The sequence below is a fragment of the Telopea speciosissima genome, chromosome 4, assembly GCF_018873765.1.
Source record: "Telopea speciosissima isolate NSW1024214 ecotype Mountain lineage chromosome 4, Tspe_v1, whole genome shotgun sequence".
Lineage (NCBI taxonomy): Eukaryota > Viridiplantae > Streptophyta > Magnoliopsida > Proteales > Proteaceae > Telopea > Telopea speciosissima.
In genome coordinates this window covers 33,301,331-33,315,128 of record NC_057919.1, presented here as the reverse complement: position 1 = coordinate 33,315,128, position 13,798 = coordinate 33,301,331, and the positions used below count along the sequence as shown (strand labels likewise).

General features: G+C 39.9%; 1 protein-coding gene across 1 annotated transcript; it reads left to right on the top strand.

Moving 5' to 3' along the window:
- The first annotated feature begins 12,796 nt into the window (after positions 1 to 12,796).
- LOC122659233 (trihelix transcription factor ASR3-like) lies at positions 12,797 to 13,466 on the top strand. The gene has a single exon (XM_043854367.1). The coding sequence runs from the start codon at positions 12,882 to 12,884 to the stop codon at positions 13,464 to 13,466; it is 585 nt and encodes a 194-aa protein (XP_043710302.1). The 5' UTR covers positions 12,797 to 12,881.
- Positions 13,467 to 13,798: the final 332 nt, after the last annotated feature.

The following is a 13,798-nucleotide window of genomic DNA, read 5'->3' as shown; positions in this document are numbered from 1 at the left end:
TGGGTTTAGACCCGATTGATGCTCAACAATGTCAATTGGAGGAATGCAAGATGCCGACATAAGTTTTGGAAATGAAATCTTCGAATTAGACTGGCATCAACGAGAGACTCTATAAGACTTCGATCTTGAAATGAACAACTGACACATGGGACGATCAAGACTATTAACCTTCAAAATAGAGCACTTTGTAGTCCCTGACGATGGTCTTGATGGAGAAGCTTCCATTATACCTGGAGTGAAAAGGATCATAAGAGGAAGACAAACTCCTTTCATCGTGAGGGTTTTTTTTTTTTTTTTTTTTGGGGTGGGGGGTGGGGAAGGCATTCTAACAATGGAAAAGAGGAAAGGGACATGGCAGTTGTAGAAGGGAAAGTAAACAATGAAAGAAAAAGGAGGGTAAAATCCGGGGTTAAATATAAATTGCGGTAAGGTAATAAATGGGACAATGGACTATAGATGAAAATATGAAAGATGAGAAAGAAAAACTATAATGGAAAAAGGAAAAATAAGACATTGAAGATTTTAGACTATAAAAGAGCAAAAAACCATAGAATGGTAAAGAGGGAGTTGGGACATCATTGGAAGTTTCTTCGGCTCAATTATTCCTTCCTTCTTGATCTCATTGATGAATTGAAGAGCTGAAGCCTTGGAACTCTCTGCAGAATAGGATGTCTAGTATTAACTTGGTTCTAGGGTTATGATCAACTTCCATTGTTTATTGGTTTGGATATTTAATTTGCAGACTCCAATGCCTAAGCAATAAGTAATCTTAAATTTTTGAAAGCTTTATTTTGCCACTTGGCCAATTCCAATTGAGTTGAAACATTTCAATAAATAGCAAAAGGTTTTATAGGTGGTCCCATTATCTGTGGGTGACCCATCTAATTGCGTCATGTGGATTATGGTTTGGGTTGCTCACTTGCAAAATTCCATATATAAATTTGTCATATATCCCTATGATTTATTATCATGCACCCTCTCATTAGTTTTGAATTTTGAAAAGCTTCATTTCCCACCCTTGGCTAACTCCATTTGAGTTGAAACTTGAAATGTGAGCAAGAGATTTTTAGATATACCTCTTAGTAAAATTTTAGTCCCCATAAGACATGCTATGTACTATGAATAGGTATCACCCATTTATTTTTAACGTTTCTGGGATATTGTCAAAGATAGCTATTTGCTTACATTTGTGAATTCTTTATTTGTGGTCATATAACTACAAAGTTGAACCATAATTACATTTATCTCATTCCAAAGTTAAATGTCTAAAGAAAGTTGACCAGTTTCAGCCTATAAGCATGTGTAATGGGGCATTTAAGGTCATCACCAAGTTGATTGTAGATAGGTTACATGGAGCTTTGCATCATATTATTGCGCTAACATAGTCAACCTTTATCCCATCAGGACTCATCTCAGACAACATCTTGGTGGCGTATGAGATGTTTCGTCATATAAAGAAGCAGAATTGCAGCAAGGACAAATTTCTTGCATTGAAGCTAGATATTCGCTGTGATTAAGGCATCCCAGGAGTTTATTGGTGTACATTCTGTTGCTGTTTCTTCTCCTACATCTACACATACTTTGCCACATCAATGGATGGCGCCAACTATAGATTATGTGAAGTGCAACTGTGATGCTAGCATTTCCACAATCTCAAGCAAATCGAGAGTTGGGTTTATTTGTCGAGATTATAGTGGTATGCCTTTGTTTGCTATCTCAAGCCCATCTTCTTTTTTAGATATATTAGTTGGTGAGGCCATGGAAGTTCGGATGGCGATGTTGAAGATGTTCACAAAATGATATGTACGGGTAATGGATGAGTCTGAAAATTTGAATTTGGTACTTATCTCAAGAATGGTGGAGGGACTTCTCCTTTGCATATTCGGGTGTTGGTGGCAGATATTATTCATCTATCTTCTTTCTTTGTATCTTGTACTTTCACTTTTATTCCACGGGAGATTAACAATGTGGCTGACTCCTTGGCTAGGAGGGCTTTGTTGTTAACATGCACGACTGATTGGCCCATTTCCACTCCATAGTTGCGTGAGTTGTGTTCCTCACCGTTGCCATGAGTTTGCATGTCTTCTTCTAAGTAAAGACTTGTTTACCAAAAATAAAATAAAAAGCTAGATATTCGCAAAGCCTATGACAGGCTGGAGTGGAATTTTATTGAAGAAAAACTGTTGAAGATAGGTTTCAGACACACTAGGTCACTCTAGTTATGGCCTGTATCCGGTCATTCACTGATAATCTACTTATCAATGGCTGCATTAAAGACTCTATTACTCTGACTCATGGTATCTGGCAGGGCGATCCGATCTCACTGGCGTTATTAATATTATGCTCTCAAGCCCTCACTGTTATTATCTTTCAAGCGGAGAATATGGGGTCTCTTCATGGTATCAAAGTATGACATAAAGGGGAAACGATTAGCGATCTCCTATTTGTGGACAACTGCCTTAATTTTATAAAGGTAAATCTTTAAAAGGTTACCTTCCTTAAAAGGTGTCTAGATTTATATTGCAAAGCTACAAGTCAGCCTATAAATCTTAAAAAATATAGTTTTACAAATTCAAAGATGGTTTTCTAGATTGTTAAAGGTCCCTTATGGTGATAACCCATCTAAATATTTTGGTTGCCTACCGATTTTGGAATTTCAAAGAAATTAATGTTTAATGATGTTAAAGAAAGATTTTTTACTCATAAACAAAAAAAAGATGTTAAAGAAAAGACATAAAACAAACTACAAGATCGGAAACAAGGCACATTGTCTCATGCAGGGAGGGACGTTTGTTGAAGATGGCAATTACCCCTATGAAAAATTTCAAAGGCTCCCACTTTAAATTACAAGTGTCACTCCATGATTCTATTCGAAAGACATCATCAAATTTTTATTGGGGTAATTCAGAAAAATGGCCTAAAATGCATTGGGTTTTTTGGTCAAGATTGTGTTGGTCGAAAGAGAATGATAGACTTGGTTTTAAAGATACAAAATTGCAAAATCAAGCTTTATTGGCTAAAGTGGCAAGCAGGTTATGGTCCTCTCCAAATTCTTTTTGAGCTCATTTTATTAGGTCCATTTATTACCTTATTGCAGACTTTCTTCATGCATGGTTGGGTAATAAACCTTCATTGGGCTGGAGGAGTATCATAGAAGGGAGGTCGGTACTACAAATGGGGTTATTATGGCGAATTGGTGATGGTGCTTAGGTTGATGTTTAGTTGGATAGGTGGATTCCTTCACCACTCTATTGCATGATTCAAACTCCAAAACCCTTTGGTTGTCAAATTTCCAAGGTTTCAAATCTTATAAACACATTGAATCGGTCTTGGCATAGGAACTTGCTTGATCAGCTAATCCAACCAGTGGAGAGAGATGCAAATCTACAGATCAACATCTGCCTTTTTGTCACACCCCGCTCCCTACACCTAGGGACATGTGACTGGAATATCCCCGGTATTCCACACTAACCCCAAGGATCTATACTTTGCAGTATCAAGATCACTGATCCCACAAAACAAATCTAATTAGAGTATAAGCCAAAGCTACACAGATGATATCATATAGTAAGTGGCCTTTTATTCTAACATTTCAAAGTTTGTAACATTAACTAGCCATATATTCAAATACAAGTAAATGAATTCCAAAAGTTAAATCATATTTAAATACATCAATCTTCCATAAATGTTTCAAAACCCATATGGCGGGCCTGAGGCCCGCATTAAGCCACACCACGAGCACAGGGCTCACAAGTACACTCCGGTCCATGCTCCTCCTCGCCAAGAACATGCCAAGCGCCGTAGCCATCAACGTACAAATATATCGAATCACCATTGGCTGGTCCCATCATACCTGCAACCGTATCTAAAAAGAGAGGTCCCTCGAGGGATGAGCTTCTAACTAACCCCAGTGAGTAATTAGATCATACAAATATATACAAACAATCATGAATGCACAATCCACCAGGACGCAACCCAAACCTAATAAACGAATCCCACAACGTCCCATACCACCATGATAATTCACATATCAGATTCACTTTACAGTCATGCATAATGAATTCCAATTTTAGTATGCATCCACCTAACAACCAAAATGCTTAAGTCCATGAGGTAAAGTGCTACTGCAACATCCCTTAGGTTGTATCCCCCATGAGTCAGTATGGTGACAATCTGATGAAATAACCCGAGTTGAAGTTGGAAACCTGCGAGACCGGACCCCCTCACCAGGTTGTTCGTAAGCCCCCAAGATAACCCAAGCTCTCACCCAAAAATGGTGGTCTGTTGAGAATGGCACCTCAGTCCGTCAGAAGCTACCATCGGTTACCCAACACCTTTCCCCCTGTTGGTAAGGGGTGTAGCACAAGGGAATATGTAATCCTAACAATGCATCTAATTGAAGGGTGCACGCTCATGTATATGGCAGAGGTCGAGTCCATAGTACCGAAATCACAGTCAGCTCGGTTATCCTCTCGCACCCTCTAACTTACATATGCACATATGGGAGTATGGTGGATGTGATACCGAATAACGATCGGCCCGGTCACATACCCGTACAACTCATTACCTAAATATCGCATATCCAACACATAACCATTATTTACATCCACATCTCATTGCATAATCATCACAAAACCATATCTCATATTCATGTTTGAATGCAAATCCAATATTCACATTTACGATAACAGTTCAAACATAATTGTAAATCCCTAAGCATTTAGCATTCAACAAGATAATCTTAAACCATTCTTACCATGATCCATCATTAGTAACATGCATTGAAATTTCATCTTATCATTAATCACACATATGCATGAATGACATTCAATGCAGGTCATCGCAAAAATATTCCATAAATTAAGTTCAAGTATCTAATCCACTCACTATTGTTGAATTGAAAGTAAGCTTGACTTTCGTGTAATGTATGCTCCTCCCATATGCGCACGCTAGCCTGACTTGTCACCAAATATGTGTACAAGAGGTGAAAGAGTGTCAGGGTTCAAGACCCCGAGGCAATACTCCAATTCAGCTTCATTCTATCCTAGATGGATCATGCACCTGGCAGATGATGTGATCATCCGCTAGTGTGGCGGACCGTCTAGGCAGCAAGTGCCCCCAAAATCCTAATGGCAGACGGTGGCATCGTCTACCGGTTTCCCAGGCATGAGCCGCTAGGTTAAAATACAGCAGACCCTCGCCCACTGTTTTGGCCATAACTCGGTCAATACGTAATGAAATGATGCGATTCAAAATGCCTTGTAAACTAGACTTAAAGGGATATAATTTTCATGAAAAAACCTTTGACTAAAATAGAAAGAAAGACCCTCAAAATTGGGTTCAAAGATGGTTGTAGTGCATTGACAGCAAACTAGAATTGAATTGACTCCGGATGGCATGCGATTTTCCTTCGGGGTGTAAGTACATGAAAGGAGGGCATACAAGAGTATAATTAATGCACATAAAATATAAGACAATGGTTGAGAACCAATCATGCAAGATGGACATACAACCAAGTACAAGATCTAAGTTTAAAGCTTATCTAGTCAAGGACTTCCTCCAGAACCCCGAAGGGCTAACCAAGCTACACTACCACATGCACACAAGTATCATAAGTACAATTGGGTCAAGGGTATAACACTTTTCCCCTCAATGAATACTCAAATATGGGTGCAGCAAAAAATGGGGAGTTTACTGTGAAAACTGCATATCACTTGCTAGCATCTCGGGAGCATAATATAATGACTACTGCTACCTCATCCTCACATTTTCATAAATGGGATATGATCCCTAAAACCGTGTGGAAGAAGGTATGGGGTATCAATTCTTTTCCTAAAATTAAGTATTTCTTATGGAGAGTGTGTGCTGATGAATTAGCATAAGGTGAAGGGCTTCATTCACGAAGAGTTCTTGCTGCTCTAGCTTGTCGAAGATGTGGAGCTTTGGAGGAGTTTGTGTAGGAATTTTTTATTCCTAATTAGTTGTCCCATTAGACCATTTCCATTAATGGACTTAAGAGATTTGATTTCTTACTTTATCACCATACCATACTTGGATTCATTAAGATATACCCATTCTATTTCAGTAAGGTTGTAATTTGGACAAATCCTATTGATTGGATTTAATATGGGAAGGATCCTATTGATTGGATTGAATATGGCAGAGATCCCATTGATTGATTGGCCTAACTTAATAGGAGTTAGGCATTATATCATTTAAGGGAGACTAGGTCCCACCCTTATATACACGTACTATTCTCACCCATTTTGAGAAGTGCATTGAGAAAAATACTAAGGGGAGAAACTCTAGTCCTCCATTACCGATTCTTGTCATTGTTCATTGGTGTTCATTGTCTTGCAAACGTGTGATGTCTGAATCAAGTGCTGCTGGAGGATCAATGTCAGCAATGATTGGTATGTTGTTGATCCCCTCTTTTATTAAGATGATTCATTTATGTATATTGGGGAGTGATACCCTTCGATTTGAGAAAACGAGCAAATGGTCCCTCAACTTGCCCAGGTACACTTCCAGCTTTTGTACATCATGATAGCGTTGTTCTTCCACAAGTCATCATTAATAATGATCATGTGGAACAACAAATTATAGAGGATGTACCACTCCATGGGGACATTGTCACTGAGAACAGTCTGTAGATCATATACTACTGGATTGCAAAAGCCTTGTGGTTTGGAAGTGCACTCTCTTACTCTACCCCATTAGATCACAACCCATCTTTTTCGTAATGGATGAAAAGTTGGGATTCACTTACGTGTTTGGATAAGAAGCTCACTAAAGTTTCTCTATCTCGTGTGTCTTTCCTTTGGTGGTATTTGGGGCAAGCTCGAAACGATTTGTTATTTGGCATGAAAACTTGGACACCTCAGGAAATAATTTCAATAGTTGAATTTGGTTTTTGTGAGTATGATAAAGCCACAAGCAAGAGCCCTCCTCATCGTAAAACTGCAGCAACTCCATCTATATATGGTGCTAATTGGAAAGCTCCTCCTACAGGTGTCATCAAAGTTAATTGTGATGTAGCATTATAGCAAGGAAAATCTGTTGGCGGGTTGGGATTTATTTTTTGAGATGATGCAAGAAGTTTGGTGCATGCTTGTTCCGTTCGACATCACTTTGGCTCTACAATTTAGGGTGAACCTTTAAAGATTCATATGACTCTCTCAAAAGCTTTATCATTGGGGATTTCTAAATAACAAGTTGAATCTGATAGTAGGGATGTTATCCTCTTCCTCCAAGGCACAAAGCATGATACTTTTTCTGAGAAATTAACGATCTTATTTGATATTAAAGATCTTAGTGCCTCTTTTCCTGTTATTTAATTTCATTTTGTTCCAAGGGATCTAAATTGTATGGCAGATACTTTGGCTATGAAGGCTTTGTCTTTCATGTGTCTGATAGATTGACCTATCTCCACCCCTTGGCTTCATGATGTATTTGTCAGAAACCCAAGGCCTTTCACATGTTTATCCTTAGTAAAACTCCTTTTTACTTTTAAAAAAAAAATATTACTAATAGATGGGCCATTCATAGATACCATATGGAGAGGCTTGTCCATAAAACTTGTTCCTTGTTACATTACTCGATTTGTTCGGAGTGAAATTTGATCTGGGTCTAAGGTCCTCCATCAGATGAATCCTCCCAATTTGCTAGTGTTAATTGTGTTAGTTGCTGGTTCTCTATTACCCCGTTTGTTCTTAGCTGAAATTTGATCTGGGTGTGGGTCCTTTGTCAGATAATCCTCCTAATTTTCTAATGTTCATTGCCGATTCGATCCAAGTCATAGTTGAAACCAATTGAACCTGGTTAGTGCCGACAACGTCAGGGCTTAAAATTAGACTTGTCCGGCCCATCGCCCTAAACTTCCAATCGTACCTTTCTTCTTTCACAAGGCAAGACCTTTGATATAATTTTTCTTCACCCTTTCTTCTACTTCTTCTTCGTCCTCTCTCTAGATATCGCCTGGTTATCAGATTCCTGAAATCTAATATCAGCAGAAGTAAGTTCTCTGCATCATTTTTTCCTATGCTTGTTAATCGCTTCTTGCCTGATTTAGTATGGGCTCTGCAATGTTATTCTAGGGTTTATATTATAGGATAGCGGTTCCTACTATTTAGGTTTTCCCCTTATTTGGTCGAATTTTTTGATTATGTTCGATTACTTTGTTTTTTAGTTTGTATTTGATGAATATTTATGAGAAACTTTTCATTTTCCCACAAAGAGAAAAGGGGTTAGTTTTGCAAGGATTTCTGGCCTTTGTTGTTTGTTCATCATTTTGTTTTGTTAAGGGTTTGATTGATTTCTAGCTTCTACCCAGGAAAGATTAATTTTCATGCCAAATTGGGTTTAAAAGTTTGAATTTTTGTAATAGATTTATTCTTTGATCCAGTTAGAACTCTTCAAGCTTTTGGGTCCTTGCTCCTCATGGCGGACACCTTTAGGCTTGAACGAGTACTCTTGAGATCTTGTTCTAGGTTTATCTTAGTCTCTATGTTAATATGAGTTTGGTTTTTATTTATTCTTCCAGATATGGTAGAATCCCCATTTTGCGTGATGAGCTTCAAGACGTGGTCTCTGGTGTTTTTGAATTGTCCTGAACCTCCGTCTTACACTAAACTTCATGGTCTTCTCCTTAGCCATGAAAGCATACGCGCTTTTCGCAAGCGCTCTCTCTCATCGAGGCTTCCTCCTTTGCATCCCCTCTAGCAGCCAACACTGTTTAGTGGTCCCCTCCTTCCTCTACCAAATCCGGCCAACCATTTTCTGGTCGTGGTTCCTATCGAGGTCGCGGGGGGCATCGCCTATTTGGTAGGGGTCGTGGCTGCCGTGTTTCTCCTTAGGGAAATCGTCTCTTTTACATACTTTGGCATCGAACAAACCATCTTGCCCACTCTTGCTTCTATCGCCAGCAATTCCCCCCATCTTATCCCTACCCTGCGTTCCAATCTCCATCCTCGTACTTGCTCCGAGCCAATTATGCTCAACCACCACTTCTCCCTTACCCTTCTCCACCACCATCCTCAACCCTTCCCTGGTTCCCTGACACCAGTGCTACCTACCGCGTCACCCCTGACTTTCAGTCCATGACATCTTATGATAGTTATGCTGGTCCAGATAACCTTCACGTTGGCAATGGTAAGGGTCTGTCGATTTCTCATATTGGTAGTGGTATTATTTCTTCTCCTTCTCTTTCTTTTCAATTATATAACATTCTTTATGTTCCTTCTATAACCAAACCGTTCCTTTCTGTCTAACGATTTACACATGACAATGGCGTATTTTTTGAGTTTCACCCATCTTATTTTTGTGTCAAGGATCAGGTAACCAAGGTAATTCTTCTTATCGGACTGAGTAAAGATGGGTTGTACATAATTCCTTCCTCACCGTCGGCTTCCCCGTCTATCAATATTGCTGAACGTTCCAGCTTGGATGGATGGCATTTCCGTTTAGGTCATCCCCATGAACAAACTCTCTGCACCATGGTTCATGCCCATAATCTCCCCTGTAGTTCCTCCCGTCTCCGTACTGTTTGTCTTGCCTGTCAATTGAGCAAGGTGAGCCATCTTACTTTAAATGAAAGTAGTTCTCGTAGTGAATTTCCTCTTGATTTAATTTTCAGTGATGTATGAGGTCCCTCCCCTGAACCTGCTATAAACAGATATCGTTACTTTGTAATTTTTGTTGATGATTATTCTAAGTTTATTTGGTACTATCTATAGAAGCTTAAATCTGATATTTTCACTATATTTGGTCAATTTCAATTATTGGTTGAACGTCACTTTTCTCGGTTTACTAAAGCTGTTCAAACCGATTGGGGTGGCGAGTATCGCACCCTTCCTTTTTTGCAAATTTAGGCATCTCTCACCGGGTCTCTTGCTCTCATACTCATGAGCAACAAGGCTCTGTGGAGCGCCGTCATCGCCACATAGTCAAAATGGGTTTGTCCCTCCTTACCCATGCATCGATACCTAGGCAATATTGGCCCTTCGCTTTTGAGACTGTGGTTTACCTCATTAATCGTATGCCCTCTAAGGTTTCTCACAACACTTCACCCTTTCACCTAGTTTATAATAAAGTCCCTGACTACAGTTTTCTTAGAATCTTTGTTTATTTATGTTATCCTCTTCTTCGTCCTTATAACCGTCATAAAATAGACTACAGGTCCATGCCCTGCATTTTTTTAGGCTATAGCTCCACCCACCATGGTTACCGCTGCCTTGACCGTCTCACAGGGCGTTTCTATGTTGCCCGCCTTGTTCGGTTCGATGAAACAGTTTTTCCCTTCGCGTCATCCTCCATTCTTGGTCCACCACCCAACCCTCCTCCAAGTTCCTTTCCTTGGGCGATTGCCCCCATAGGCATGCTAATTCCATATGTTCCCACTTTACCACTACCATGCAAAATTCCATCTGTTCCCACATTTTGGAGATTAAGAAAGAGAATGGTTCGTTGGCTACTTCTCCTTCCTAAATCATAGAGGAGACGGTGTCTTTTTTTCAGAAGCTTTTTGGGATGGAGTCTAGGGTTGAGCCTTCTTTGTTCCCATTGGAGGATTTTAACTCCACTCTTCCCAAGGATCTACAAAGTGGGTTGGTGGTTGATGTCTTAGAAGACGAAATAAAATCTGTGGTGTTCGCCTTTAAAGATAGTAAAGCTCCGGGGCCCGACAGTTTCAATGCTAAGTTCTTTAAAGCGAATTGGGATCTTTTGGGGAACGAAGTGGTGGAGGTAGTGAAATGGTTCTTCTCTAATTCTTCACTCCTGAGGTCAGTCAACTCTACATTTATTCGCCTAATTCCCAAGTCGTCGCAGTCTTTAGATTTTTCTAGCTTTAGGCCTGTCGCTCTTTGCAATATGGTTTATAAATTCATTTAAAAAATTATTGCAAATCAGTTACAAAAGGTGGTTCATTTCCTTGTCTCTCATCATCAATCAACATTTATTCATGGTCGTTCCATTCTTGACAACATTTTTGTGTGCCATGATATTGTCCGGGGTATCCATCGTAAGAATTGTTTCCCATCTTCCGTCTTGAAGATTGACCTTCACAAGGGTTACGATTCGCTTAGTAGACCATTTCTTTATGATGTTATGAGCCGGATGGGGTTTCCTAAATTTATTTGTTGGTTGGGTGCACGCATGTTTGGAATCTTCTATGTTCTCCATTCTTGTAAATGGTAGCTTGGCTGGTTATTTTGCTAGTAAGAAAGGAATTAGACAAGGGGACCCTATTCTCCTTTGCTCTTCACTATTGTTATGGTGGCATTGTTGGTGCTTTTGGGTAAGTTCGTTTCTGAAGGGAAGATACGGCTTCTTCCCATGTGTAAGCCATTGCTTCTTTCTCACCTTATCTTTGTGGACGATCTCATGACTTTTATGAAAGATGAGGAGGCTGTAGTTTCTGAGATTATTCACACCCTCGGGGTTTTCTCTTGCTGCTCTGGGTTACGTTTGAATGCTTCAAAGTCTTCTATTATATTAGGAGGGATTACCCCTGAAGTCCGACAATTTTTAGTTCATCTGACTGGCTTTCAAGAAGCTACCCTTCCTATTAGATACCTTGGGCCGCGTTTGGTTGAAGGATTCTGAGGAGTCGGATTCGACGGAATCCGGATTCCGTAATTTTTTGCGTGTTTGGTTTATAGGGACCCGCTTCCGTGTTGGATTCCAAGAATCCATGAAAATCTATTTTTCAGTGTAAATTTGGGAATCCACAAGAATTCGCCCCTTGGGGTGAATTCCAAATCGAGTCTAGGATTCTAGGCACTCATATATATGGCATGGATTCTTGTGGACTCCAAAAATCGGGATTGAAACGAAGTTCGATTGCTAGGGTTTGGTCTTCAGCCTTCTCGTTTTCTTCTCCAAGGAACCGAAGATGAAGACAGTGTCTGCAACTCTCTTTCTCTCTCTGGTCTGAAACGAAGGTTCTTCACGACTCTCTTTGGAATCTCTGATCTTCACTACTCTCTTTCTCTCTCTCTCTCTCTCTCGCTCTCTATCTCTATCGTTGTCTGTCTCTCTCACATTATCTCTGTCTCTCTCTCTGTGTCTATGTATCTCTCTGTCTCTCCCTTTATCATTTTCGTTCGATTGTAGTTAGGGTTTTTTTTTTTAAAATTGGATTATTGATTGCTAACCAATTTTTCTCTCCATTTCAGGTTCCAGGAAGTTCAATAGGGTCATTTTGAAAATCTCCAGTGGAAGGAACATCTTGGATTAAAGCAGGTATGGCACATTTCTTCGCTCTCTCTCTCTCCTCGTTCTGATTCTGAGATTTTTTGGGTTTGTTGATCTGTCAGTTTGAATGGATTTGCTTGGCTTTTTCTTATAATGGTGTGATCGATTTCCACCACTCTCTCTCAGCGTTCCTTACTTTGTGGGAGCAGTGGCTGGAATTAGTAGTTGGAGATTTGAGTAAGAACTTTCAAGATTTTAGGGGGGGAGCCCAGATGAAATCAAAAGCTCAACAAGAGGGCAGAAATATAATTAACAAAGAAGAGAACTGAAAAAGAAGGGGAAAAAGATGAAACCAGACACTTTGTTTTTATTCTTCTCCTGTTGATCTTTTGTGGGTGCAATAATCCTCTCCACAGCTCCACTGCAACAGCAACATGGGAACAATGGATACCCAAATCCTTCTCTGTGCTGTTGTTTCAGGTTGAGCTTCTCATCCCATCCTTTTCTAGGCAGAGCCATTAAATTACCTTGCTTGGATTTTATGGAAAGTTTGAACTTTGAACAAACAAAAATAAGTCATTATTAGAGAGAGATATAAAGAGCCACCACCACCCAGCCTCCTTGATGCTCATCTCTCTCTTCTTCATCCCTTGCTAGTGTTGTGTTTTCTTGATACACTTAATGATATGGCTGACCAAGGCAAGAGTGGTGGGGTGAGGGACTACAGGAAAGGTAATTGGACAGTCCATGAGACTAGTGTGCTTATTGCTGCAAAGAGGGTGGATGAAGAGAGGAGAATGAAGAGAAGTGGAGATGGTGATGGGAGGAGCAGACCAGCTGGGCTGAGATGGAAATGGGTTGAGGATTATTGTTGGAGACATGGGTGTTTGAGGAGTCAAAATCAGTGCAATGACAAGTGGGATAATCTGATGAGAGATTACAAGAAAGTAAGCGAATATGAGAGAAGGTTAGCTGAGAGAGGAGTTGGAGAAGAAGGGTCTTATTGGAAGCTTGAGAAGCATGAGAGGAAAGAAAGGAACTTGCCTTCTAATATGTTGCCTGAGATATATGATGCTGTGGTGGAAGTGGTAGAGAAGAGAGGTGTTCCAAGGGTGAGTGGTGGATCAGTAGCTCCTAACATTGGCCTTGTCATGGAGATGCCTAGTTCTAGTGTTCAGCCTTCAATGCCTCCTCTATTGCCGTATAACACCTCAAATCCAACTCCACCATTACCACTACCTCCTTTATTCTCAACCATTGTTGTCAAATAAAGTTCTTGCTGTGGCCCATAACCTCCTTGAAGGAATAAATTTGGGTATCCACTTTGATTGAAGTTCCCCTATACTTCAAAATTCTGATTCTCCCACTCCGTGTTTGCAAACCATAATTGTATACATAGGATAACCTCCATGGTGTTTTTTCCTTCCACTAAATATGTTCAGCGGTAATCTAGATCATATCGGAAATATAATTATATATCTGACACTATTAAAGAGCTTCAATTCCAATGTTTTCCTTGATCAAATGCAAGATTGAATAAGAACCTGAAGGGGAATTTATCTTGTTCTCTCAAATAAAATTGATTAGGTTGAACTTTGATGGG